General features: G+C 41.1%; 2 protein-coding genes across 3 annotated transcripts in view; one reads left to right on the top strand and one right to left on the bottom strand.

The window, feature by feature from the left end:
- Positions 1 to 8,206: 8,206 nt before the first annotated feature.
- On the bottom strand, positions 8,207 to 9,270 carry LOC124986979 (small ubiquitin-related modifier 1). The gene is made up of 2 exons (XM_047555840.1): positions 8,867 to 9,270; positions 8,207 to 8,418 (listed from the first exon to the last, which is right to left on the bottom strand). The coding sequence occupies exon 1, from the start codon at positions 9,170 to 9,172 to the stop codon at positions 8,930 to 8,932; it is 243 nt and encodes an 80-aa protein (XP_047411796.1). The 5' UTR covers positions 9,173 to 9,270; the 3' UTR covers positions 8,207 to 8,418; positions 8,867 to 8,929.
- A 9,971-nt stretch (positions 9,271 to 19,241) lies between these two features.
- Positions 19,242 to 27,437, top strand: part of Sil1 (SIL1 nucleotide exchange factor) — a 247,861-nt gene continuing 239,665 nt past the window's right edge. The window contains exon 1 of one of the 2 annotated variants that reach the window (XM_047556173.1): positions 19,242 to 19,359. The gene's annotated coding sequence lies outside the window, so the exon portion shown is untranslated. Of the gene's footprint in view, positions 19,360 to 19,414; positions 19,513 to 27,437 lie in introns of those variants that run through there. The other variant, XM_047556175.1, reaches the window with a different exon arrangement.

Below are 27,437 nucleotides of genomic sequence, written 5' to 3'. Positions count from 1 at the left end.
TACCATTTGTGTAATCATAAATTTACATAGGGTAATGTTGTTTGATTCATTCTGAGATTTTTTTCCCTTCTCCCCCACCCCTCCCACCCCTCCCCTCCCTCTATACAGTCCTTCCTTCCTCCATTCCTGCCCCCCTCCCTAAACCCAACTCCAACCCCAACACTAACCCCTCCCATCCCCCATTATGTGTCATCATCCACTTATTAGCGATATCATTCTTCCTTTGGTTTTTTGAGATTGGCTTATTAGCGATATCATTCTTCCTTTGGTTTTTTGAGATTGGCTTATTAGCGATATCATTCTTCCTTTGGTTTTTTGAGATTGGCTTATCTCACTTAGCATGATATTCTCCAGTTTCATCCATTTGCCTGCAAATGCCATAATTTTATCATTCTTTATGGCTGAGTAATATTCCATTGTATATATATATATACCACATTTTCTTTATCCATTCATCAATTGAAGGACATCTAGGTTGGTTCCACAATCTGGCTATTGTGAACTGAGCAGCTATGAACATTGTTGTGGCTGTATCTCTGTAATATGCTGATTTTAAGTCCTTTGGGTATAGGCCAAGGAGTGGGATAGCTGGGTCAAATGGTGGTTCCATTCCAAGTTTTCTAAGGAGTCTCCATACTGCTTTCCAGAGTGACTGCACTAATTTGCAGCCCCACCAGCAATGTATGAGTGTACCTTTCTCCCCACATCCTCGCCAACACCTGTTGTTGCTTGTATTCTTGATAATCGCCATTCTAATTGGGGTGAGATGGAATGTTAGGGTGGTTTTGATTTGCATTTCTCTTATTACTAGAGATGTTGAACATTTTTCCATATGTTTGTTGATTGCTTGTACATCTTCTTCTGTGAAGTGTCTATTCATTTCCTTAGCCCATTTGTCAATTGGATTATTTGCATTCTTGGTGTAGAGTTTTTTGAGTTCTTTATAGATTCTGGAGATTAGTGCTCTATCTGAAGTATGATTGGCAAAGATTTTCTCCCACTCTGTAGGCTCTTTCTTCACATTGCTGGTAGTTTCCTTTGCTCAGAGAAAACTTTTTAGTTTGAATCTATCCCAGTTATTGATTCTTGCTTTTATTTCTTGTGCTATGGGAGTCCTGTTGAGGAAGTCTGGTCCTAAGCCGACATGTTGAAGCTCTGGACCTACTTTTTCTTCTATAAGATGCAAGGTCTCTGGTCTGATTCCAAGATCCTTAATCCATTTTGAGTTTAGTTTCGTGCATGGTGAGAGATATGGGTTTAGTTTCATTCTGTTGCATATGGATTTCCAATTCTCCCAGCACCATTTGTTGAAGAGGCTATCTTTTCTCCATTGCATATTTTGGGCCCCTTTGTCTAGTATGAGAAAATTATATTTATTTGGGTTTGTGTCCGTGTCCTCTATTCTGTACCATTGATCCACCTTTCTATTTTGGTACCAATACCATGCCGTTTTTGTTACTATTGCTTTGTAGTAGAGTTGAAGATCTGGTATTGCGATACCCCCTGCTTCACTCTTTCTGCCAAGGATTGCTTTAGCTATTCTGGGTTTTTTATTCTTCCAGATGAATTTCATAATTGCTTGCTCTATTTCTGTAAGGTACATCATTGGGATTTTAATTGGAATTGCACTGAATCTGTATAGCACTCTTGATAGTATGGCCATTTTGACAATATTAATTCTTCCTATCCAAGAACATGGGATATCTTTCCATCTTCTAAGGTTTTCTTTAATTTCTTTCATTAGTGTTCTGTAGTTCTCATTGTAGAGGTCTTTCACCTCTTTTGTGAGATTGATTCCCAAGTATTTTATTTTTTTCGAAGCTATTGTGAATGGGATAGTTTTCCTAATTTTTCTTTCTGAAGATTCATCGCTTATGTATAAAAATGCCTTAGATTTATGTGCATTGATCTTATATCCCGCTACTTTACTGAATTCACTTATGAGATCTAAAAGTTTTCTGGTGGAATTTCCTGGTTCCTCTAAGTATACAATCATATCATCAGCAAATAGGGATAGTTTGAGTTCTTCTTTTCCTATTCGTATCCCTTTAATTTCTTTGGTCTGTCTAATTGCTCTGGCTAGAGTTTCAAGGACGATATTGAATAGAAGTGGTGAAAGAGGGCATCCCTGCCTTGTTCCAGTTTTTAGAGGGAATGCTTTCAGTTTTTCACCATTTAGAATGATATTAGCCATGGGCTTAGTGTAGATGGCCTTTAAAATGTTAAGGAATGTTCCCACTATCCCTATTTTTTCTAGTGTTTTGAGCATGAAGGGGTGCTGTATTTTATCAAATGCTTTTTCTGCATCTATCGAAATAATCATGTGATTCTTGACTTTAAGTCTATTGATATGGTGAATTACATTTATTGATTTCCGGATGTTGAACCAACCTTGCATCCCTGGGATGAAACCCACTTGATCATGGTGCACTATCTTTTTAATATGTTTTTGTATGCAATTTGCTAAAATTTTGTTGAGAATTTTTGCGTCGATGTTCATTAAGGATATTGGTCTGAAATTTTCTTTCCTCGATGTGTCTCTGTCTGGTTTAGGTATCAGGGTAATATTGGCTTCATAGAATGAGTTTGGGAGGGTTCCCTCCTCTTCTATTTTATGGAATACTTTGAGAAGTATTGGAATGAGCTCTTCTTTAAAGGTTTTGTAGAACTCGGCTGAGAACCCATCTGGTCCTGGACTTTTCTTTGTTGGTAGGCTTTTGATGACTTCTTCTATTTCATTACTTGAAATTGGTCTATTTAAATTGTGTATGTCCTCCTCGTTCAGTTTAGGCAATTCGTATGTCTCTAGAAACCTGTTGATTTCTATTTTGTTGGAGTATAGGTTTTCAAAATAGCTTCTAATTATGTTTTGTATTTCAGTCGTGTCTGTTGTGATATTTCCTTGTTCATTCCAAATTTTAGTGATTTGGGTTTTCTCTCGTCTTCTCTTTGTTAGTGTGGCTAAAGGTTTATCGATTTTGTTTATTTTTTCGAAGAACCAACTATTTATTTTGTCAATTTTTTGTATTGTTTCTTTTGTTTCAATTTTGTTGATTTCAGCTCTGAGTTTAACTATTTCCTGTCTTCTACTACTTTTGGTGTTGGTCTGTTCTTCTTTTTCTAGGGCTTTGAGCTGTAGTGTTAGGTCATTTATTTTTTGAGTTTTATTTCTTTTATTAAATGCGCTCCATGAAATAAATCTTCCTCTAAGTACTGCTTTCATAGTGTCCCAGAGATTTTGATATGATGTTTCTTTGTTCTCGTTTACCTCTAAGAATTTTTTAATTTCCTTCCTAACATCTTCTGTTATCCATTCATCATATAATAGCATATTGTTTAATCTCCAGGTGTTGGAGTAGTTTCTGTTTTTTACTCTTTCATTTATTTCTAACTTCAATCCATTATGATCTGATAGAATACAAGGTAGTGTCTCTATCTTCTTGTATTTGCTGACATTAGTTTTGTGGCATAATATATGGTCTATTTTAGAGAAGGATCCATGTGCTGCTGAGAAGAAAGTGTATTCACTCTTGGTTGGATGGTATGTTCGATAAATGTCTGTTAAGTCTAAATTATTGATTGTGTTATTGAGATCTATGGTTTCTTTGTTCAGTTTTTGTTTGGAAGATCTGTCCAGTGGGGAGAGAGGCGTGTTAAAATCACCTAGTATTATTGTGTTATGGTCTATTTGGTTTCTAAAATTGAGAAGGATTTGTTTAACATACATGGATGAGCCACTGTTTGGGGCATAGATGTTTATGATTGTTATATTTTGCTGATTTATGCTTCCCTTAAGCAGTATGAAATGTCCTTCTTTATCCCTTCTGACTAACATTGGCTTGAAGTCCACATTATCTGAAATGAGGATAGATACTCCAGCTTTTTTGCTGAGTCCATGTGCATGGTATGTTTTTCCCCATCCTTTCACCTTTAGTCTATGGGTATCTCTTTCTATGAGGTGAGTCTCTTGCAGGCAACATATTGTTGGATCTTTCTTTTTAATCCAATCTGCTAGTCTATGTCTTTTGATTGATGAATTCAGGCCATTAACATTCAGGGTTATTATTGAGATATGATTTGTATTCCCGGTCATTTGGTTCATATTTAAAATTTTTGACACATCTTGGTTCCTCCTTTATTTGACAGTTCCTTTAGGATAATTCCTCCCTTTGCTGATTTGCTTCTTTGTTTTTTTATCTGTTCCTCATGAAATATTTTGCTGAGAATGTTCTGTAATGCTGACTTTCTTTTTGTAAATTCTTTTAGCTTTTGTTTATCATGGAATGATTTTATTTCATCGTCAAATTTGAAGGTAAGTTTTGCTGGGTATAAGATTCTTGGTTGGCAACCATTTTCTTTCAGAGTTTGAAAAATGTTGTTCCAGGCCCTTCTAGCTTTTAGGGTCTGGATTGAAAAATCTGCTGATATCTGTATTGGTTTCCCCCTGAATGTAATTTGGTTCTTTTCTCTCACAGCCTTTAAAATTCTGTCTTTATTTTGTATGTTAGGTATTTTCATTATAATGTGCCTTGGTGTGGGTCTGTTGTAATTTTGTGTATTTGGAGTCCTATAAGCCTCTTGGACTTGATTTTCCATTTCATTCTTCAGATTTGGGAAATTTTCTGATATTATTTCATTGAATAGATTGTTCATTCCTTTGGTTTGTTTCTCTAAGCCTTCCTCAATCCCAATAATTCTCAAATTTGGCCTTTTCATGATATCCCATAGTTCTTGCAGATTCTGTTCATGATTTCTTACCATCTTCTCTGTTTGTTCAGCTTTGTTTTCGAGGTTAAATATTTTGTCTTCAATATCTGAAGTTCTGTCTTCCAGGTGTTCTATCCTATTGGTTATGCTTTCTATGGAGTTCTTAATTTGGTTTATTGTTTCCTTCATTTCAAGGATTTCTGTTTGTTTTTTTTTTTTCAATATCTCTAACTCTTTATTGAAATGATCTTTTGCTTCCTGAATTTGCTCTGTTAACTGTCGATTGGTGCGATCATTCAATGCCTGCATTTGTTCTTTCATCTCATCGTTTGCTTCCCTAATCATGTTAATTATGTACATTCTGAACTCCTTTCTGTCATTTCTTCTGCCATGCTGTCTTTGGATTTTATTGATGTAACATCTAGATTTGTTTGGAGCATTTTCTTCCCTTGTTTTCTCATATTGTTCAGGAATCAGGGGGTCATTAAGATATTGCAGATTTCCTCTATCGACTTATAATGTCCCTGAAGATTGCTAGTATATCCCCTCTTATCCTTCAGTAGCCTGAAGTCTTGGAGGAAGTTGATAATGTGGAGCTCCACGAAGAAGTTGCCTCTCTAGGGGTAGTGACCCTCAGGTGGCATATATTCCCTGCTAGTGGGCAGAGGTGCCTCCACTTGTTGACCAATGGTCATCCAACGGGGAACTAGGCTGCAGGCTGAGGCAAGGCCTGTTTGTGCCTGTGTCTCTGGTTTTACCGTCCCTGTGGGAAAACCTCACCCGGCAGGGAAGACTCACTTGGTGGGGACGTCTCGCTGGTCAGTTGCCCTCCTAGAGGTTCCCCTCAATCTACAACTACCGCCTGGGCTGGGCTGTCTTCCTCTGCAACGTTCCCAGGGGCCTGAACCTACCTCCTGGGCCTGGGAGCCTCACCCTTCGCAGGTGAGTCTCCTTAAGCTGCCTTTCCCAGAGAATCTGCCCGCAGTCCTGGAAACTTCGCTCCGCCCCTAGGCGTGCCTCTGTGTGGCTCTTCCAGCAAGAAGTCACCTAGCTCCTGGGACCCTGCTCTGCACCTAATCGCCTGGCTATGTGGCCCCTCCTCTGAGCTGCCACCTGGAGCCCTGTACAATTGCTCCGATACCCAGAGACCCGCCACACACCTCCTCCTCTGGACAGCGGCCCAGTTTCCGACGCAGTCACTAGGAGTCCAAGCAACTCACTTCGCGTCTCCTCATCCTGCCAACCGCCCGTAGCCCTAGGCAGTCACTCCGAGTCCAAGTGACCCGCCCTGTTCCTCCTCCTCCTCAGGGTAGCCCCCCGGGTGTTCAGGAGCGGTGGCTCCGAGACCAAGTGACCCACCACGCTCCTCCTCCAGGCAGGCCACTGGTGTTCAGGAGCGGTCGCTTTTAGTCCAATCAACTCACCACTCGCCTCCTCCTCTGGCAACCGCCTGTGGCTCTGATGCAGTTACTCCTAGACCAAGCGACCCACTGCGCTCCTCCTCTAGGCAGGCCACCGATGTTCTAGAGAGGTCGTTCTGAGTTCAAACAGCTCGCCACGCAGCTCCTCCTCAGGCAGCCGCCCGGAGCCCCAGTGGTTGCTCCGAGTCCAAGCGCTGTGCTGAGCCACCGCCTCTACGATGATCCCAGTTGTCCGTGTTCACCGCTCCAGTGGGGGGAGGGGCATCTCGCCGAGCAACTCTACTTCACAAAGTTCCCTGCATTCCGGGGCTACCGCCCCATCCGGGATGCCTCCCCAATGGGAGAGACTCACCCGGCGGCTTTGAGTTGGTCCCAAGTCTCTCACTATCTCCTCTTTTGAATCTTGCGTCCTGGAGCAACGTGAAATGCAGCCGCCCTCTAGTCCGCCATCTTGAAAACCCCCTCTTTTCACATTCTTGATAGTTTCCTTTGCTGAGAAAAAGCTTTTTAGTTTGAATCCATCCCATTTATTGATTCTTGCTTTTATTTCTTGTGCTATGGGGGTCTTGTTAAGGAAGTCTTGTCCTAAGCTGATGTGATGGAGATTCAGGCCTACTTTTTCTTCTGTTTGTTGAAGGGTCTCAGGTCTAATTCCTAGATCCTTGATCCATTTTGAGTTGAGTTTTGTACAGGGTGAGAGATAGGAGTTTAGTTTCATTTTACTGCATATGGATTTCCAGTTTTCCCAGCACCATTTGTTGAAGAGGCTATCTTTTCTCCATTGTAAGTTTTTGGAACCTTTGTCTAGTATGAGATAACTGTACTTATTTGGGTATGTCTCCATGTCTTATATCCTGTACCATTATTCTATCTATTTTGGTGCCAATACTGTGCTGTTTTTGTTACTATTGCCCTACAGTAGAGTTTAAGGTCTGGTATTGTGATCCCTCCTGCATCACTCTTCCTGTCCAGGATTGCTTTGGCTATTCTGAGTCTTTTGTTCTTCCAGATGAATTTCATGATTGCTTTCTCTATTTCTATAAGAAATGTCACTGGGATTTTAATTGGAATTGCGTTAAATCTGTACAGCACCTTTGGAAGTATGGCCATTTTGATAATATTAATTCTGCCTATCCAAGAACATGGGATCTTCTAAGGTCTTCTTCCATTTCTTTCTTTAATGTTCCGTAGTTTTAATTGTAGAGATCTTTCACCTCTTTGGTTAGATTGATTCCCAAGTATTTTATTTTTTTTGAGGCTATTGTGAATGGAGTTGTTTTCCTCATTTCCCTTTCAGATGTTTCATCACTTATGAATAAAAATGCTTTAGATTTATACGTGTTGATTTTATATCTTATTTTGTTGAATTCACTTATTAGGTCTAAAAGTTTTCTGGTAGAGTTTTTTGGATCCTTTAAATATAGAATCATGTCATTGGCAAATACTGACAACTTGAGTTCTTCTTTTCCTATTCATATCCCTTTAATTTCTTTTTTTTTTTTTTTGAAATGAGCAAACTAATATGGTATTTTAATTTTACACAAAGTTTAAAGATTTAATATATAAAGAAATAAGAGGAAAATATAAACAAAATATACCAAACCTTAACTAAGCAGAGTTAAAGGGAACACTAAAATTATCAATATAAATCTATTAAGAACTTTTGGCATGCCCATTTATTCAACATGATTGAGTAACTATCATATATATGCACCATACAGGAATATCAAATTTTTAAAAAACAAAACACTGTGAGTTTTTAAAGAGATATTTTAGCCTTAATTAAATCTTTGATTCAGAAGGCACTTCAATAATTTCCAGTACTTCAAAGTCATTAACATCATCACTATACAGTACTGAAGAAATATTTGTATTATGTGCAAATAATTTCCAGTCCTATGCAAGAAAACCTTATTTTAGGCAATTTTTTCTTTTCTATACAATTAAAATAAAATAAGCATTAGTAAGGTTTTTACAAATATTGTTTATTTTAATGAAGCTGGTACAGACAATGTCCATTTAAAACCCATATCCCAGGCCAAAAGTACAAATAAAAACAAAGGAGCAGTGTTCTGTTATATACACTTCTGCATGAATAACTTTATTAACTGCTAATGAAAATTAGCACTTTTCTGGGATCTTCTGACAAGATTTTTTTTTTTTAATCTTAAAATGCTTTTCTCTTCAGTGAAGCCATCTTTGGAGTTAGTCATCATTCTCACCATGTCTGTCGTCCTGACTCCAAAGCTGATATTCCTCCTCTTTTGGTCCAGACCCTCAGATTTTAAAAGTAGCATCGAGTTAAGGAAAGGTCATTTTCCCACAGTTCAGTTCTCTGAAAAACTTCCATCTCCCACTGAAAGTCACAGTCCAGGAGTGAAGCAATCACATGCTAGAACTTCAGGGCCAACTGGAAAGTCATTATAGACACTCACATTGGTTGATCTTATTTACCACCACAAGCCTGAAAATGCACAGTCCTGAAAAAGGTGGCCTCTCTGTGTACACGTGTAATTTTTTAAAAGGAGAGGGCAATATGAAGGGGGCTGAGGTTTGATCACCAAAAAATCAGCACAATGAAAACAAACAATAATGAATAATGAGCACTAGAATTCAAATTACCAGATGTTTTAGAGATGGGTGCCAGTTTTCAATTCCATTTGAACACCACATTACAAAAGAACTATTTTTTAAAAATAAAAAAGGATTGAGGAAAAAGAAAAAAATAAAAAGAATATCTAAACCGTTGAATGACCCCCTTTTTGTTCCTGATAAACTGCAATCACGTCTTCTTCCTCCATTCACAGTTCTTTTGGAGTATGATTATCAGCAATTCTCTGACCTTCAAAGAGAAACCTGAGTGAATTCATTGGAACCCCATGTCTTTGACAGTATGATTCTTTGAGTTTTTTGAGATGTGTTGTCATTTTCACTTTGAAGTGAATCTCACTGCTATCCTGTCCAATGACTTTGAGTTTAATGTATTCTCCTTCTTTCTTATCCCCCAAATCCTCAGTCGAAGGTTTTGCCTCCTGATCAGACATGGTGACGGTGGCTTCACCCGGGGGTCTCCGCACAGCAGCGGCCTCCGGCAGGCAGAACCTGGCTCCGGGGTTTACAAATCCGTCTCTCTTCCCCACAGCACAACCATATCCCTTTAATTTCTTTTGTCTATCTAATTGCTCTGGCTAGTATTTCAAGGATAATGTTGAATAGAAGTGGTGAACGAGGGCATCCCTGTCTTGTTCCAGTTTTTATAAGGGGAATGCTTTCAGATTTTCCTTAAGAATGATGTTGGCTGTGGGCTTAGCATAAATAGGCTTTACAATGTTGAGGTATGTTCCTACTATCCCTATTTTTTCTAGAGTTTTGAACATGAAGCGGTATTTTATTTTGTCAAATGCTTTCTCTACATCTATTGAAATAATCATATGATTCTTAACCTTAAGTCTATTGATGTGATGAATTACATTTATTGATTTCCAGATGTTGAACCAACCTCGCATTCCTGGGATGAACCCCACTTGGTTGTGGGTATTTTTGCATACACCAACAGGTGAAATTCTTCTTGGTACATTTATATATGTATATAACATGACATTGTTAAATTCATTCCATATTTCTCCCCCTTTCCCTTCTTTTTCTCTCCCTCTTTTCTCTTTCTTCTATTCCATTGATCTACCCTTTATCTTTATGATATCCTCCCCTGCCATCTTCTTTCCCTTATTTTGCTCTAACTTCCACATTTTAGAGAAAATATTCTGCTCTTGATTTTCTGAGTCTGACTGATTTCTCTTACCATGATATTCTCCATTTCCATCCATTAACTAGCAGATATCATTATTTCATTCTTATTTATGACAGAGTAAAACTACATTGTGTATAGATACCACATTGCTGTGTTGGAGATGGAATCCAGGGCTTCATGTACATTAGGAAAGTGCTCTACTACTGAGTCACACTCCCAGGTCCCCCATCCTATTATTGTTTGAGATAAGTCTTGTTATGTTGCTCAGGCTGGACTCCAACTTTGACTCACAGTCCTTGTGCCTCAACCTCTAAGTAACTGGGATTATAGGTGCACGCCTTTGCACCCAGCTCTATAGCCCGTTTTAGTATAACTGGCACACTAAGAATCGTTTTTTATACTTTAAGGAAGTTGTACAACAAACAAACAAACAAACAAACAAAAAACCCAACCAAACAAGAAACAAGATGAAAAAGTTATTATGTGAAGAGATGGTATATGGACCACAAAGTCTAAAATATTCATTATCTGGCCTTTATAGGAAGAGTTTCCATCTCATGAATTAAAAACAATTTTGTTGTAGCTCATGATTCTGTGAGTCAGGAACACAGGAACGGTTTGGCTGTGCAATTCTTTTGTTCTATGTGATGTTGACTGGGATCTCTCCTGGGCACTAAGTTGGAGGATGATCTGGTCTGGAGGATCCAAGAAGGCTTCATTTACATGTCTGGTACATTGGCAGGATGGTCAGAAGGTTGGGCTCAGTTGGGCCTGTTTCCAATTGTATGATGTCTCTTCACCGGGGTGGTTGGATTTATTATAGTGTGGCTAAGACCTCTGAGAGAACAAAGATGAAGTTCCCAAAGGCAAGGCTTATACCCAGTTAGTGTTGCTTCTTCTGCATTTTATTGGTCATAGGTCAGCCTATATTCAAAGGGAGGGGAAATATATGCTGCCTCTCAATGCCCAGAGTGGTAAAGAATTTGAGGCTATTTTTAATCTACCCGAGGACTAAATTTGTTCACTCACTGTCATATCCCCAGATCATATCACATCACGTGGAACATGAATTCAATGCATTTATTAACTAACCAACACACTTTGATAGGTAGACTCTTACATATTTTTAATATAAGATATCAGATCTGAAGCTAAATTATGGCTGAAGTCTACTTGGACCCTTAGGGAGCACTCCATGCCACACTTTCTATTTTGGGTGGTCATGTGTCCAGCACTATGCTGTGTCAGCACATTTGAACATCAGTTTCCATTTTGGCTAAAAATGTGCAACAAAACCTTTATCTCATAGAATTAAATGGCATAAGGAATGTGAGAAAGCTTTATAAACTGCAGTGTTCTAGTTAATGTTATGTTATTACTTTGGCATTGTTGCCCAGTGTGGGAAGTGAATGAAGCCAGATCCTCTAGATTTCCTGCCCAGGGGGAAAGGCCCCTCAGTCTATCCCACTTTCCATGTCTCACCCCCTGCCTATTTCCTAAGGAGTAGGTGTGAAGAGAAGAAGGAAGGGGAAGGAATCAAATTTCAGTCAAGGAAGATTTATTTCCCTGCGGTGGCTCTAATGATGTTTCAATGGGACTCATAATTCCATAATGATCTTGGTGCCAGTGCCTCCTACCCTGGGCATCTCTGCAGAGGCTATGGGGAAATGCAGAACCACAGTGGCTAAACAAATAAGAATGATTAGTTGCATGTGGCCAGCCCCTTGGCCTATTGTGTACTCCAACATATGGAATAATAGACACTTCTGAGAAAACCCACATTCAACCTGTCATCCTCACCCAGCTCAGAGAATGCAGCATTCCTTTCCCCAGAAAAGCCCTGAAAACCTCTGTCCCAGAGACACTCCCATACTTCTTTTTCTATATGCCTCCCTCCACCTTTTTTTTTTCCCTCCTGGAGGGAGATCTTGTCAACTTGAGTAATACTGCTTCTTTCAACCTTTCCAGAAAACTCCCAGACAGCCTGACCATGATGTATATAATATTTGGGCAGTGCATGGAGGTCTGAGAGTGAGATCATTACCTGGAATGTTAAGTAGATACATAAAGCAGTACTCCCTGTGTGAGCTTCCAAGTACCCACACATACATTAATGCATGATTTAACTTTGCTCAGCTCCTAGCATGTTGTCTGCATAGCCAAGAGGCACGGAAAAGAATAGTACTAATCACTAAAATGTATTCAGCACTTATTGTGTGCCAGGTACTGAGCTAAGTGCTTTGTATGTATTCCACCATTTCTTCTTCTTGAAATGAGGGTCTAACTATGTTGCGCAGGTTAGTTTCTAACTCATGGGCTCAAGAGATCCTTTAGCCTCAATCGCTGTAGTAGCTGTGACATGATGACAAGTGTGTGTCACCATGCCCAGCTGTATTTTCTCATTTACTCTCCATAATAATATAGAGGCTACCTCCATTTTATAGATAAGGAAACTACCATCTAAGGTTGGTTATAGTTATGCAACCTGTATGAGAGGCAGTCAGGACTAGAACTTAGGTTAGTTGGATTCCAAAATCTGCTCTTTTCTGCTTCACAGTCTCAAATCCAGCAACTCTGCTGATGATATTTATTTGTTGTGATGTAATCTCATAACACTTTGGTGCTTGGGAACTCTGATGGTGTCAGAGGAGGAAAAGTTTTTCCCATTACTGGTTTGCTGACCTAAGACTGCTGGTGTGGTCAAGTCCTGCACCCACCATGCCTAGGATTTCCTTGTAGCAGACCCCATCCCTTCTGAAGCTCTCTTCTTGGAAATCAGCCTTGGATGATAAATAAGGTAAGTGCAGGAAGAGAGTCTATGTAGGTTGCTTTTCAAATCCACTGCCCTGCAGTGGCCTGCTTCTTAGGACTCTTCCAGGTGGAGTGTGAAGATTACAATGAACTACTGCAGTCAACCTGGCTCACCTCAAATTTGTTTTTATTTACTTATTTTTTGTCCCAGGATTGAACCCAAGGGTGCTTAACCACTGAGCAACATCCACAGCCCTATTTGTTTTTTAGTTTGAGACAGGGTCTTGCTCAGTTGCATAGGGCCTTGCTTAGTTGCTGAGGCTGACTTTGAACGCACGATCCTCCTACCTCAATCTCCCGAGTCTCTGGGATTACAGGAATGGGCCACAACACCTGGCATTTAAATCTGGAATGTTGAGTTCAACAGACTCAGCCAGTTGGACAGCCTGGTGTGATGCAGTGGCCTATGAGAAGATGCCTGTCTTCAGACCACCTTAGTTCCAGCTCTAGTCCTCTTCTGTTTTCACATCAACCCTTTATCATGTTTTTTTGGCAAATGTGAACTACTCTGCATGATAAAAGGGTGAGGAATATGGAAACCAGAGGGAAAATCTAGAATAGGGAGATGTGAACTGACTGACAGGGTGCTGTGCAAGGGAATGGACAGATAAAAAGTGATCCATGAAGCCACAGGTAAGAGAGGACTTGGGGGGAAAGAATTGCTGCTGCAGGTTTCCATGTTGTTTGCCCTCAGACAGATGCATGGTGCTAATTCCCTCCTCCATCATCCCAAGGGTACCTTCCATACCTTCAGTAAGTTCTGCATTTCACAAAGATGCTTTTTGGGGTATGGGTTCTTCAGAGGGAGATGGAGGAGGATGAGGGGACAGATGACATCTCTCCTCAATCTGATTTCTTTAGGGGCTCTGATTTTCAAAGCACTCTGTGTGTGTATGTTTGTATGTTTGACTCTACATTGTATAACAGTGAAATTATGTAACTAATAGGCCTGTGACAAAGTGCATATTGCTGTGTGACAGCATTCACTGTGATGTAAATTGTTTTAGTGTTATCTACTCATGTGTGTGTGTTGTATTTGTCTGAATGTGTAAGCTATGCTCAGGAGTGTGGGTGTTTGTGTCAGAGTGTGGGGCTTGTGGCAGGCTGTATTTTCCATGAGGTGGCTGCCATGACACAGCTCATTGCTCATGTTCTTTTTATAAGGCAATGTTGACCCTCCTTCTATGGAGAGGTGGGTGAGCTCGCTTTCCTTATTGATTGTCGGCAGAACTTTGTGACTCCTTCAAGCAAGAGAGTATGGCAGAGGTGATGCTCTGTGACTTCTGAGGCTAGATCATAAAATACCATGCACTTTTATGCCTTGTTCTCCTGGGATGCTAATTCTTGGAAACCAGCCATCAAGCCGTGAGGAACTGCTAAGGTTGATATGGTTGTACCCTCTGAAACACATAGTGAAACTTAATTGCCATTGTAATAGCATTAAGAGGTGTGGCCTCTTAGAGATCATGGGGACTCCACCTTCATGAATGGATTAATACCATTAATGCAGAATGGGTTCCAGCCCCTCCTACTTTGCTTCTTTGCACATGTTCTGGCTTCCACCAAAAGCAAGCCCCTTGACCTTGGACTTCTCAGCCTGTAGAATGATGAATGAAATAAATTGCTGTTCATTATAAATTTGCCAGTCTGTACTATTCTGTTATAGCAATAGAAAATGGACTAAGCACAAGTAGCTACATGGAGAGGCCACTTGTCAGTGTCCTGGCTGACAGCACCAGTTGCAGTTCCAACCAACAGTCAGTGTCAACTGCCAGTCATATGAGTGAACCATCTTGCCTTAGTTAAGTCACCCCAGCTGTTAGTGCATGGAACAGAGTTGATTCTTTCCTGCCAAGCCCTGCCAAACTGCCAAATAAATTGTTGATTTTACTTTAAGCTACTGAATTTGGGAATGCTTTGTTATGCAGCACTGGATAACTGGAACAGGGGCCACAGCTCTGTCTGCCCTGTGCATGTGTGGGGGTGTACTTGTATCATCTCATGCCTTTGTGAGTGCCTGCAGGCAATGCATTTTGTCAGATGTCTGTGTACATGAATGGGTATATGATTGAAGGTGCTTTTGGAGACAGAGTCACGGTTCTTGGAGTTTTGCTTTGGCCTCAGTGGGATGCTGTTTGGTGAGAATACTTTGAAATCTTGTCTGTCTTCTGGGTCTCTTTTTTTGAGTGTTTTTCCTTTGAACCAGAAAGACCTATTTAAAGAAGAGCTAATGCAGCTTGAATTTATTGACCTTTCTCTGGCCCAAGCCCATTGGAGCTGCCAAAGCCTTCCAGCAGGTGGGAGTCCGCCATCCAGAGTCCTCACAGCCTATTCACAAGGGCTGAAAAAAGTTTTTTCTTTTTCCTTTTCTGCCTTTAAGGTCTTCAGAAGTGAACCACAGAAAGAACAAACACAGTCACTGGGGTTCTTGAAGTCTCTTGAGGGTAGAGAAACCTAGAATTCTTGACTGCCACCAATGAAGCTGCTGATACAAACTCAGGTGTGTCCAAGTCCCAGGGTAGAGGTCATCTGGTCCCTGTCCTGCCTTGGATGCTGCAGTCCACTCTACATGAGTACAGCCCAGGCAGTGGAGGACCCTGGTTCAGAAGATGAACACTTCCTCTTAATCTCCTTTGGAATGCCCCTTAGCATCCTATTTCTTCCATGTTTGCTGCCTGACTTAGCTTTCTGGGAATGCTCCTGTCTTCTAAAGTACTCTTGGTCAATAGAGTTTTCTTCAATGAGGGAAACGCTTTATATTCTTTGCTGTCAGATTTGGTGCTGATGTCACATATGGTTAATACCTACCATATTGAATAGCACAGTTCTGTTTGGTTTTTGGTACTGGGGATTGTGCCCATGGGAAATTTACCACTGAGTTACATCCCTAGTCCTTTTTTTTTTTATTTAATACAAGGTCTTGTAGAGTGCAGAGGCTGGCCTTGAGCTTGTGATCCTTCTGCCTCAGCCTCCTGAGTTGCTGAGAATACAGGCACATGCTGTCACCCCAGGCTGGACAATACAGTTCTGATGAGTTCAGAAAGAAGTTTTTAATTATCTGTGATAATGGGGATAAAATATGCCTCACCTGTCTTACACTGTGTCTGGTACAAACAAATGATGAATGTGAAAGGGACCTGAAAAGACAGCAGTGTGAACTGAGTGGGCTTATTCTTAGAGCTCTTTGTTAACATTTCTGAAAAATGGCATTTGCTGGACTGTTTTGATTTGATCTGTTTACATTTCTGTGTTCCTCATTTGACCCTGAGCTCTTCCAGGGTAAGAACACAGCAGGACTGTTCACATCTGTCTCTCCACAGCCAAGGGCTGGCATATAGCTTAATGTTCATGTTCAAGTGAATGAAATGTCTGGAGTCCAGAAGGTATTCCTGGCAGCAGGATTTGAGGTGGATGGGGAAAATTGAGTGGACAGAGAGGAAGGGGTCAAGAAGAGGAGGCAGGACAATAAAGTGTTGAGACAGAGGTGGGGCTCCTGCTTCCCATCCAGAGATAGTAGGCAGTCAATTCCAGAGGCCAGAATGTTTTCACATAACAGGGTATCAGATTTGTGGGAGATTAATTCATAAAGGCCCTTCAGAGAAATGGTCTACTTAACACATTCTGCTTGTTAAGGAAGGCCAAGTTGATCATATAAATTTCTGCTTGGTCAGGACTCTGGAGGTTGGTGTCGTGGTTTCCTTTGGTTTGACTGATGGTAGCTGGTTTGAAGGTTATGGGCTCTTTACCCTTCCAAGCTTTGCTCTTCAGGAGAGTGGAAGAGGGAAGCTAGAAGCTGTACATCAGAGGTATAATGGAAAGACAGCTTTTTGGTTGTTATTTATTTAGAAAGAAAAAATTATTTTTGTTCCGTTCCAAGAACAATACAGAGAAACAGATCCCACTATTCACATTGCTCCCTGGATTTCAAACTTTGCACTTGTTAGGACTACTTCTCAACAAGTAGTCCTTGCTTGGGGCCATGTAAGTAGAAGCTGTCTGCTTAGGCTCAAAGTTGTTACATTGACTTCAGTAGCTGAGGAGTCTTGAGCTTGGAGTCAGTACCACTGAGAAGATGGTTCTCATCCAGGTTTTTCACAGTCCTATAAGGCTGCTATAATAAAATATTTCTACTGGATAACTTATAAACAACAGAAACTCACTGCTCTCAGTTTCAGAAGTTGTGAAGTCTAAGATTAAGGTGCCAACAGATTCAATGTCTGGAGAGTACTTGCTCTCTGCTTCAAAAATGGTGCTTTAATGTTGTGGCCTCACATCGCACATCTACTAGTAGGACACTAATCCTGTTCCCTCAAAGCCCTATGTCTGAATACTATCACTTTGGGTATTAGGTTCCAATGTTCAAATTCTGACAGAATACCAATATTCAGATCATAGCCTAGTGTTTTTCAAGGTTTGGAGATTGGGGAGGTCATTGATAAGCCCCCTCAAAATGCCTGAGGTGGTTGGATCTGTTGCAAAGAGGAATCCAGGCCCTTGTGAGTACTGGCAGGTCAGTGTTCGGTTGGACTCTTGTCTTGGCCCATACATTCATTGTAAGATTTGAGCATATTCTAGTTTAAGGATGTTATTCTTGTAGCACTTTATTAGTTTATCTTTTTTTATAACTTGTGCCAGACTTGGTTGCAATTTATACTGTTCATTCTATAATTTATTACTTATGCAATAGATATTTGTTCAACATTTATTGCCTGTCCTCATGATACAGATAGTCCCTGACTTACAATGGTTCAATTTATGATTTTTGACTTTATGATGATGCAAAAGTGATATGCATTCAGTAAAATCTGTACTTTGAATTTTGATCTTCTCCCAGGCTAGCAATATTTAATAAGACACTCCTTCAAGATGCTGACTAGGGGCAGCTAACCACAATTCTGTCAGTTGTGCAATCAGGAGAGTAAACAGACTCTACAGTGTACTGTGTTGCTAAGTTTTTTAGAAGGTTATGATATTTGGATGGTTAGGGGTATATTAAATGAGTTTTTGACTTACAATATTTTCATCTTGCTATGGGTTTATTATGATATAACCCCATTCCAAGTTAGGACTGTATGAGGCAGTGGTACAAGCTAGAATTATTCCTGGGCCCTGCTTCTCTCACTGGTCTCCTGAGTGCATTATAGGAAAGTTGGGTTGTTCTGTGACCTTTCCTATCCAGTACCCTGGGAAAAGTATCTTAGTGTTTTATCTAGACCTTTCTTTTTTTTTTTCCCAAAAAATTTTTAGCTATAGATGGACATAGTACCTTTTAAAAAAATTTATTTTTATGTGGTGTTTAGGATCGAACCCAGTGCCTCACACATGCTAGGCAAGTGCTGTACCACCAAGCTACAACTGCAGCCCTTAGACCTTTCTTATATACTGTTACTATTCCCTCAACTATTGCCCAGGACTTGTTCTCCATCCTCAGGCTACTAACTAAAGTATGCTCAGTGGTTATGAAGTCAATTTCTCACCTGCTTAAAGTAATTATCAAGAGGGTAAATTGACTACTAAAAGCTCACACACTATGTGGAGAAGGAAAAAGAACCTTATTGGCTCTTGTAAACATCTGCCACTTGGATTATTTGGCAGATATTGAGATTATCCTTTTCTCCTCTTACCAATGACCAGGAATCACTCGGTCTTGCCTCCGAAGGTAGCAGAATATCCATTTTACTGGTCAGATTTAGTATGTTTAGTCAAGAGGAAGGTCTAACAGGAGGTATAGTGGAAACAGAATAGGAGTTAAGGGGCACCTAACTCTAGCTTGAATTCCCACTTCTACCACCTCTTGACTATATAACTTTATAGATCCTTAAAACTTCTTTGAACCTCTGCCTCTCCATTTATAAAAAGGGAACGGCAGTTTCCATTTTAGGAAATTATGAGAAGTAAATGTGTTGAAACACCTGGTACAGACAAAATAAGACAGTGGTACAGTAGGATTAGAACTGCTGGCGATCTTTTGTTTTTAAAATAATTGGTTACGGGGCTACGGATATAGCTCAGTTGGTAGAGTGCTTGCCTCACAAGAACTAAGGCCCTGGGTTCGATCCCCAGCCCTGAAAAAAAAAAAAAAATTGATCGTTTAAGAAAATGTATACAATACGCAGTTATATAAAGTGGATGACTTACAGGTGGTCTTATTCTGCATGAATATCCAAAGGGCTATTTATTGCTTGAGATTCGGTTTTGGTCATAAACTGAGTCATAACAGCTTGATTTATTTTTACCTTCCACCCCCTCCGGTTCCTTTCTGAGGATCCTCCCGCTAGAAAGAAATCAGGATGCTGGGAAATCAAGAAGAAATTTCGAACTTCTAGCTTGGAAGCAAAACCAGGCCGGGGTCTCTCTTCCAGGCTTCTCTTACTCTGGCGGAGGGACATAAAGAGAAAGGCGTCCCGAACTCCGCGTAGGAAGACGACGGGGGCGGGCCTTAACAGAAGACCGAGGCGGCGGGGCTCACGATTCTGCGGAAGCGGGGCGAGGCGGCCGCCGGCGGTTCTGGTAGCCTTACGATTGGCCGAGGCTGCTAGCAACGTAATAGCCGCGCGCTCACGGTTCAGACGGTCGCCGCCGCGTTTGCGCACGGGGAGCTGGTTGCCGCTGCGGCCGCCTGGAATTGTGGGGTTTGTGTCTGCCCCTCGGCTGCCGTGCTGGAAGCCGAAGGTAGGGGCGGTGAGGGCTGCCCGGCCCTGGAGCTGGGCGGGGGGCTCAGGACGCTGCCCCGGCCTCTTCTCGCCAGTGGCCTCCGCGTCTTCCCTCTAGTGTTTCGGGGTCCCAACACATTCCCCTCCAGTGTCTCCAAAACGAGACGTCCAAGTAGGTCCTAGGCTCTCGGTTCAAGGGCTGCGTTCTCTTTTTGCCTTTACCAATAAAAATGTCTCCAGCGACACCTTCAACACCAGGAGATGAGGCACTGGGAGTCCGAGTCTCGCTTTTGGTTCTGCATCTTAGTTTCTTTGATTCCTGTCCTCTTTGTCTTGGTCTCAGTTGTGCTCATCTGTCCAAAGAAGGGGTGGATTAGGTGTTAATCTCCAAGGCCCTTCCAAGTATTGACATTTTAGTTTTTTTTTTTTTTTTTACATTTTAGTTATTGACAGAGACCTCTGTGTGTCTTCACCCTATGAAATCGCGCCCTGTTCTCCAAGTATTTCTACTATCCTTTTGCGTGATTTCCTTTGTCCTGGCAGGTGGAAGATTTGTCCTTAATGTAGAGGTTTCAGACTTTGGTGTATTTCAGACAACCTAGGGAATTTGTGCAGAATCCCTGGGCTTTACCCCCAGGAACTTCGGGAAGGACAGTGCATGGGCATCTGTGGTCTCTGTCTCAGGTGGTTCTCATTAAGGTGGTCCTGGAATCCTTGCTTTGAGAATCTCTGCTTCATAAGGCAGGAGAGAATGACTTGACACATGAGCTGCTGGAATGGGCCCTCAGGATGGGAAAGGCCAGATATCAGGAAAGAAGCCTGAGAACCAGTAGGGGCTTCCTTTGCACTATAGGAGCTGGAGGACTGTTTGATATCTTCATATATATATATATGTATATATATATGTATATATATGTATATATGTATATATATATGTGTGTGTATATATATATATATGATCCATATGTAAGATCAATTTTCTAATGAATGTTTTGAAATGCCTGGATTTGATTGAAGTTAAGCTGGTTTTCCCACCTCAATAAAACAGCAAAACTGTAACTGCTTTGAGGAATGGAAGGAGGTTAGATTAACACAGACTAGGTAGGCAGGAGGAAAGTGAATCCTTCATATTTGCTAAGAGAAGAAACTGATGTGTTTACAATTAGTAATAGTGTTTTTTTTTTTAACAAGTGTGAAAGATGTTTTGTGTGTTTTAGCTCTCACTGCACCCCAAGTTTTTTATTTTCTGATGGAAGCATATCCAGATTTGGGGACTGAGTAAATTTATTGGGCGCCAGGGTGTAATGATATTAGGATTGAAGTTTGTGTCATGGGTCAGAACTTGGTCTGTGGTTTCACTTGAGAACATGGCCTTTGGACTTTTTTTGGGGGGCTGGGCAGGTGGTGGGGGCTGGAGGTAGGGAGGAATCCAGGGTCATTCTACCACTGGAGATGGGCTTAATAAAGTTGTCAAGGTTGGCTTTGAACTTGTGATCCTTCTGCCTCAGCATCCCAAGTAGCTGAGATTACAGGCTACACTACACACCCTGTCACCTTTGGATTTTTAAAGATGGTTTTGACACACCAGATTTATCTTAACCTTTTTTCCAAATGTTTAATTTGCTAATTAATACATATGCCGATGAAATTGGCAATAGAAAAGACTTACTGCCCCCATTTTACAGATGATGGGACTGGGGAATGTGTCAGGCATATGGCAAACCATAAATGAAAAATTGCTGTAATCCCAGCGGTTCAGAAGGCTGAGGGCAGGGGATCGCAAGTTCAAAGCCAGCCTCAGCAAAAGTAAGGCTCCAAACAACTCAGTGAGACCCTGTCTCTAAATAAAATACAAAATAGGAGTGGGGATGTGGCTCAGTCATCAAGTACACCTGAGTTCAATCCCTGGTCCACGCCCCCACCAAAAAAAAAATTGCTTGATACTTTGATATCTGTTTTCTACCTTTTCCCTGTTATTTTCTGAAGGCCAGCTATTGACTTGCTTTTCTACTGATGCTGACTTTGAGTCCTGGTGTGTTTCATCAGCAGGAAAAAAGGCTGAGTGAAACTGAAAGTAACAGTGGATTTTACAATAACAAATGCACCAGAACTTAGTCCTCCAGTGTTGCTGTCCTTCAGAGTGGTATGGGTTGTGAGGGCTAGACGAGGCATAACCTAACTGATAGGGCCATTTTCTGAAGTAGTAACTCACCTCTGGAATTGTTTCAGAGACATTTTAGAACCATGTGAGCTCTCAGTTTCTATGTTTCTATATATGAAATGTACCCTTTCTTTCTTTTTTTCTTCCTTCCTTCCCTCCTTCCTTTTTTTTTTTTTTTTAAACTCCAAATGGCATGGTTAAGCAACCTTGTCACCTGACTTGTCCTCAGATGAATTAACCATTTTTTTTTTAAGAAGGGACATAACAGATTTTTGGAGTGTGGTAGACATGAGTTTTAGTTCTGAGACTACCACTTATTAGCCATATGACCTTGGGCAAGTTACTTCACCTCTTAGGAGCGGATTTTCCTCTGCATAAAATGGAAATATTTAAAAAGACAGTTAAATGGGGCATAACACATGAAAATTCTTGGGACATAGGGATGCAATAAATGTTTGTTTTCATTCTCAGAGAATGAAGACTTGCTATTCAGAAGAACATGACAGTCTCTAAAGGGAAGTTGTACCTTTTCTCACATAGGTGGATGCTCTTTTTCATGTTTGTAAATTAATACTCTGACCTGCTTATCCTGCTTCTTGCCTTTTTCTTCATTCATTTTCTCTTTTTCTAAGTGAAGCTGTGCTGCAGAGGCTGTCTGCCAGTCTCTTGTGGAGTAAGCTTCTTTTTTGGAGAGCTAATCCAGAACATTCTTACAATGCTAGCTCTTTGGTCATGTATTCCTGGGGATTTTTCTCTGGGGCCTCTGCTGGTGCTCAGATCATGCTCTGTAGCACAGTCATCTCTTACTCCTGGATTTGGTGTCAATTTGGAGACCTGTCCTTGTGGAGCTAATCTTTTCTAAGAAAGGATGAATACTTTATCCTTCTTTGAGTCGGCATTAAGCTGCAAGCCTTAGTCTTCTACAGCAGAGCGTGTTGTATTTTAATTATATGTGGTCTAAAGAGGGAATGCCCTTTTCTGCATTTACTTATACCAGGGATTTCACTACTGGATAGGGAAAGAGGAGAATAACCTGTTTCCATTCAGGTGAAGCTTTGGGTGACCCCTGATTCCTAGCATCAACAATAACTGAGTTTGGGACAAAAACCTTGTCAAAGATTCTAGCTGCTTAGATACATGTGGAGAACTTTGTGGAATCTTTCTGACTCATGAGTTTATACCTGGTATTCTCTCTTCTGCAATTTTCTACCCTGGAGATAGGGAGAATCCAGTACAACAGAACAGCCTACAGCCCAGAACTTAAGCTTCAGGTTCCACCAGGCAGCTCATAGACAAGGATGTGATCCTGTGGGCTGACTAGCTGTCTCTCTCCTTATTCTCCTAATACTGCCCTTGGACTTGGTTGTGAGAAGGAAGTGGCACAGTTGATGCATGAGTAACATTGTATTCTTTTGGAGGTCAGGGGCAGAGAGCTCCATGCATATGACTGGGCATTGGAAAATACCAGTCTTATCTCAGGAATGCTGCTGAAGTGCTTTGAGGCCTTCATGACATCCACCAAGTTTCTTGGTGTCATTTGTGAAATAGGAACGCTTTCAATGATCTCTCTCATGAGAAATGTGAACAACAATTCCAGGATAGAGGGATTTCCCAGATGTGGGACTTTCTGTGCCTATACCAGTAAAGTCCAGGGCAAAATGAGACAAATTGATCATCCTATGCATGACCATTATGCAAATTAATGAGCTTGCTGACCATGTGCTACTGGATCAACCCTTTTGAGCTCATCTAATCAAATGTTTCTTAACCTTTTGCTCTTTATCATGTTTTCAGACTTTCCCCCAATTGCCTAGTCCCCCATGAAATTTTAATACCAAAGATACACTATATATCTGTGTATTGTGGCCCTTTGGATGGCCACACACTATTGTAATGTCTAATATTTTTCTCTACCAAGACTCAATTTTCACCATCTCATTGTGATATCCTATATTGTTTCTCTAATAAAATCAAGGCCCTTTTTCCACTTAGAAGATATAGCTGTCACTGCAAACTTTTTCAGTGCTTCTAGTAGCAAACTAGTAAAAGTGGAGGAATGTTATCTCATTCTGACTTTACACCTACTTTTATATAACAGTGGGTATTTCCCCATTTTATAGATGAAGAAACAGATTTAGTGAGATTAAGCAATTTGATCAAGGTTAAAAAGCTTGCTGTAGCCCGAATTTAAACCTAACTGTGGCTCCAAAGTTCTTTCCACTGCACGGTGCACTACCCCATGAGTGCTCCCATGCCTCCACCCTGTGAGACTGCAGTCATTGGCAGGATATCTGACTATTTCACTCACTTTTCTTCTTTACTCACTTCTTCCTTCTGTCTGTCTGTCCTTCCTTCCTCCCTTCTTTCCCTCCCTCCCTCCCTCTCTTTCTTTCACCAGGGATTAAACCCAAGGGCATTAACCACTGAACCACATTCCCAGCCCTTTTTATTTTTTATTTTGGGACAGGATTTCACTGGGTTGCTTACAGCCTCACTAAGTTTCCTGAGGCTGGCTTTGAACCTGTGATCATCCTGCCTCAGCCTTCTGAACAGCTGGATTACAGGGGTGCATCACCGTGCTTGAGTCACTCACTTTTCTTGAGGCCCTAGTAGGTGGCAGCCCTGTGGAAAGTGTTGGGGGACGCTAATGCAAAAAAGAATTCCTGATGTTGAGGAGATTACTGTGTTTTCAAGAGTGGAGAGACCTTGGGGCTAGTGGCTTTGTCACCCTTTTCTGTTTGGGCCGTTTTGTCAGATGGCTAGCTGTAGCTAAGGGCTGTCATGGAAAGCTCTAAGCTACTTGACCTTTAGTAGTGTCAAAGCTGTGAGTTTTTCCCTACTTGTTGTATTTTCCAACTTGCTGAGCTGCTTAACCACTGAGTATGTTTTCTACAGGGTAAAACCAAAAAGGTGTAGCAGGGGCTGGTAAACTCAGCTTTTGGATGTTTGTGAGCATGAATATTATGAAGAACGACATATTTGGGGCTGGGGTTGCAGCTCAGTGGTAGAGCACTTGCCTCACATGCTTGGGGCACTGGGTTCCATCCTCAGAACCACATAAATAAATAAAGATATTGTGTCCATCTACAACTAAAAAAAATTAAAAAAAGGAGCGACATTTCTGCTTTGTGTATTGATATTCCTACTAATTCAAAATAGAAGTTGTCCCTTTCTGGAGTTATTATTATTTTTTGGGGGGGTCCTGGGGATCGAACCCAGGGCCTTGTGCTTACAAGGCAAGCACTCTACTGACTGAGCCATCTCCCCAGCCCCTGGAGTTATTATTTAAACACTAGCACTATTAGGAGAGTTGGAGAAGAAATGAGAGTGGAGAGGGGGATACAGAGGCTGGAATTGCCTTAGTTGAACTCAGGGGCAGGGTCTTGCTAAGTTGAGACTCACTAAGTTGCTGAAGTTGACCTTCATCTTGCAATTCTCCTGCCTCGGGCTCCTGAGTCACTGGAATTGTAGGAGTGTGCCACTGTACCTGAATCCTTTCTTTTTGTGGTGCTGGGGATCAAACCCAGGGGTGTTCTACCACTAACCTGCATCCCTAGCCCTTTTTGTTTTTTATTTTGAGACGGGGTCTCACTAAGTTGCCCAGGCTGTCCTTGAACTTGAGATCCTCCTGCCTCAGCCCCCTGAGTTGCAGGAATTACATGTGTGCATACCATGCCTGGCTAAATCTTGGAATTTTCTGCTTCTCTGGTGCCTCCTGGGCCTTCTGTTTTCACATCTGAACCTGCTTTGTTGGCTAATGTGTTCCTAGACTGGATGTTAGAGTCTTTGGATAGTGTTTGATGTTTAGCCCTTGTCACATTTCAAATCCACAGAGAAGTGAAGAGGGGAATGTTTCTGAAGTCTGCTTGATGGTCATGTTGTGACTGAGGAAGTTCTTGATTATGCCTTTTAATTACCACTTATTATCATCATAGGCAGAGAACCATCACAGCAGTCGGTGAACTGATCTCCACATACAGATACTTTTCTCTCCACAAATAGTTTTCTCTTTTTGGCTTGTGAGGGGGAAAAATGATAGAAACTGGAAGAAGAATCTGAGATGCATACAAAAAAGTTCTGGTGAAGAGCCTGATGCTGGTGAACTTTTTTTTTTTTTTTTTTTTAATGGTACTGGGGTTTGAACTCAGGGTTGCTCTACCATTGAGCTATATCCTCAGCCCATTTTATTTTTTATTCTGAGATAGAGTCTCATTAGACTTCTGAGGTTGTCCTTGAACTTGCTATCCTCCTGCCTCAGCCTTCTGAATTGCTTGGGTTAAAGACATGCAACATTGTACCTGGTTTTCTAGTGAACTTTTACTTTTTTTGGTACTAGTGATTGAACCCAGAGGTTCCTAACCACTGAGCCATATCCCCAGCCCTTTTAAATATTTTATTTAGAGACAGGGTCTTGCTGAGTTGCTTAGGGCCTTAGTTGCTGAGGCTGGCTTTGAACTTGAGATCCTCTGGCTTCAGCCTCCTGAGCCACTGGGATTACAAACATGTGCCACCGCACCTGGCCTCCAGTGAACTTTTTTTTTTTTTTTTTTTTTTTTTTTTTTTTTTTTTTTTTGCGGTGCTGGGGATCGAACCCAGGGCCTTGTGCTTGCAAGGCAAGCACCCTGCAGAGTGAGCTATCTCCCCAGCCCTCCAGTGAACTTTTAAACAGACCTTTTTTTTTTTTTTTTTAAAACCTCTGGGGATAGTATCATGCTTAAATGCCTCTAATTTCTGTGAGTCCTAAGCTGTCTGACCAAACCCAAGAAAACAAGCTTGCTTTAGTCCAGTGGAAGTAACAAAGTAGGACAATCAATACTGACAACATTGATTGGTCATGCTTCAAGTCCAGTGGGTAGTAGGTATTGGAAGCTTTAGAGGCAGCTTTTTGGCAAAGTATTTAAGGGTGATTTCATGCTTACTACCTTCCCAGTCTCATATTCATGGGGAGTTGGGTTTGACTATGACGTAAAGTCTCCATCCTTGAGCCCAACTGCTAAAATCATGGTGCTTTGAGGCTGGAAGAGATAATCGTAGAAGTCTTTATTCCTTCTAAACATCAGGAGTGGTTCCACTTCATTTATAATTTTTTGAGTGAAGAGTCAGGAGGATACCCTTCTAGTTTGTTCACTGCCTCACTTGTGCTTTTGATGGATTCTTTTTTTTTTTTTTTTTTTTTTTTTTAACTAATGACAAAACTGAGCCCCTGAGAAGTGAAGTGGGCTACACACCTTTTTTAGGACCACTCCCATATTAGTGAGACTCTATTGTTAGACTTAGTATACAAGATAGGCTCACAGAGGATGGTTGTAGAAGTTGTTAGACCTGTTTAAAGCATTATAAAGAAACAAGATGCTTTTGCAGTTAAAAATCTCTAGGGGAAAGCTGGATGCAGGTGGTGGAAGCCTGTAATCCCAGCTACTTGGGAGACTGAAGTAGGAGGATTGCAAGTTTGAGACCAGCCTGGACAACTTAGTGAGACTTTGTCTTAAAAAAAAAAATGAGGGCTGGGAATGTAGCTCAGTTGGTACAGCACCTGTGGGTTCAGTCCCCAGTAATGGGGTGGCAGGATTGGGTGGGGTGGAGGCATCTCCAGGAAAGGAGGAAGCCCTGCTTTTCCATTTCCAGGATGCTGCCTTATGTGGAAGTGTCTTTTTGCTCTTACCTCAGGGGATTTTAAGTCTTTCCCAATATTAGGAACAAAGAAATAAAATTGCTGTGTCTTTTGTGAAAAACTGGGGCCACATGCACAAGTGGACTTTATGTGGTGACCTAAGCAAACCTTGAATACATCTCTAAAAGAGAAAGAATGAATATATGTCAGCCTGATTTAAAAACACTTTGAAATCAAACTCACCTGGGTTCTTGTCTTGCTAACTACTTTCCAGCTGTCAGATTGTATGGCTTATTTTCTCTGAGCCTTAGTTTCATGATCTGGA

This window comes from Sciurus carolinensis, chromosome 6 (genome assembly GCF_902686445.1).
Source record: "Sciurus carolinensis chromosome 6, mSciCar1.2, whole genome shotgun sequence".
NCBI lineage: Eukaryota > Metazoa > Chordata > Mammalia > Rodentia > Sciuridae > Sciurus > Sciurus carolinensis.
This window is presented reverse-complemented; position numbering and strand designations above follow the sequence as displayed.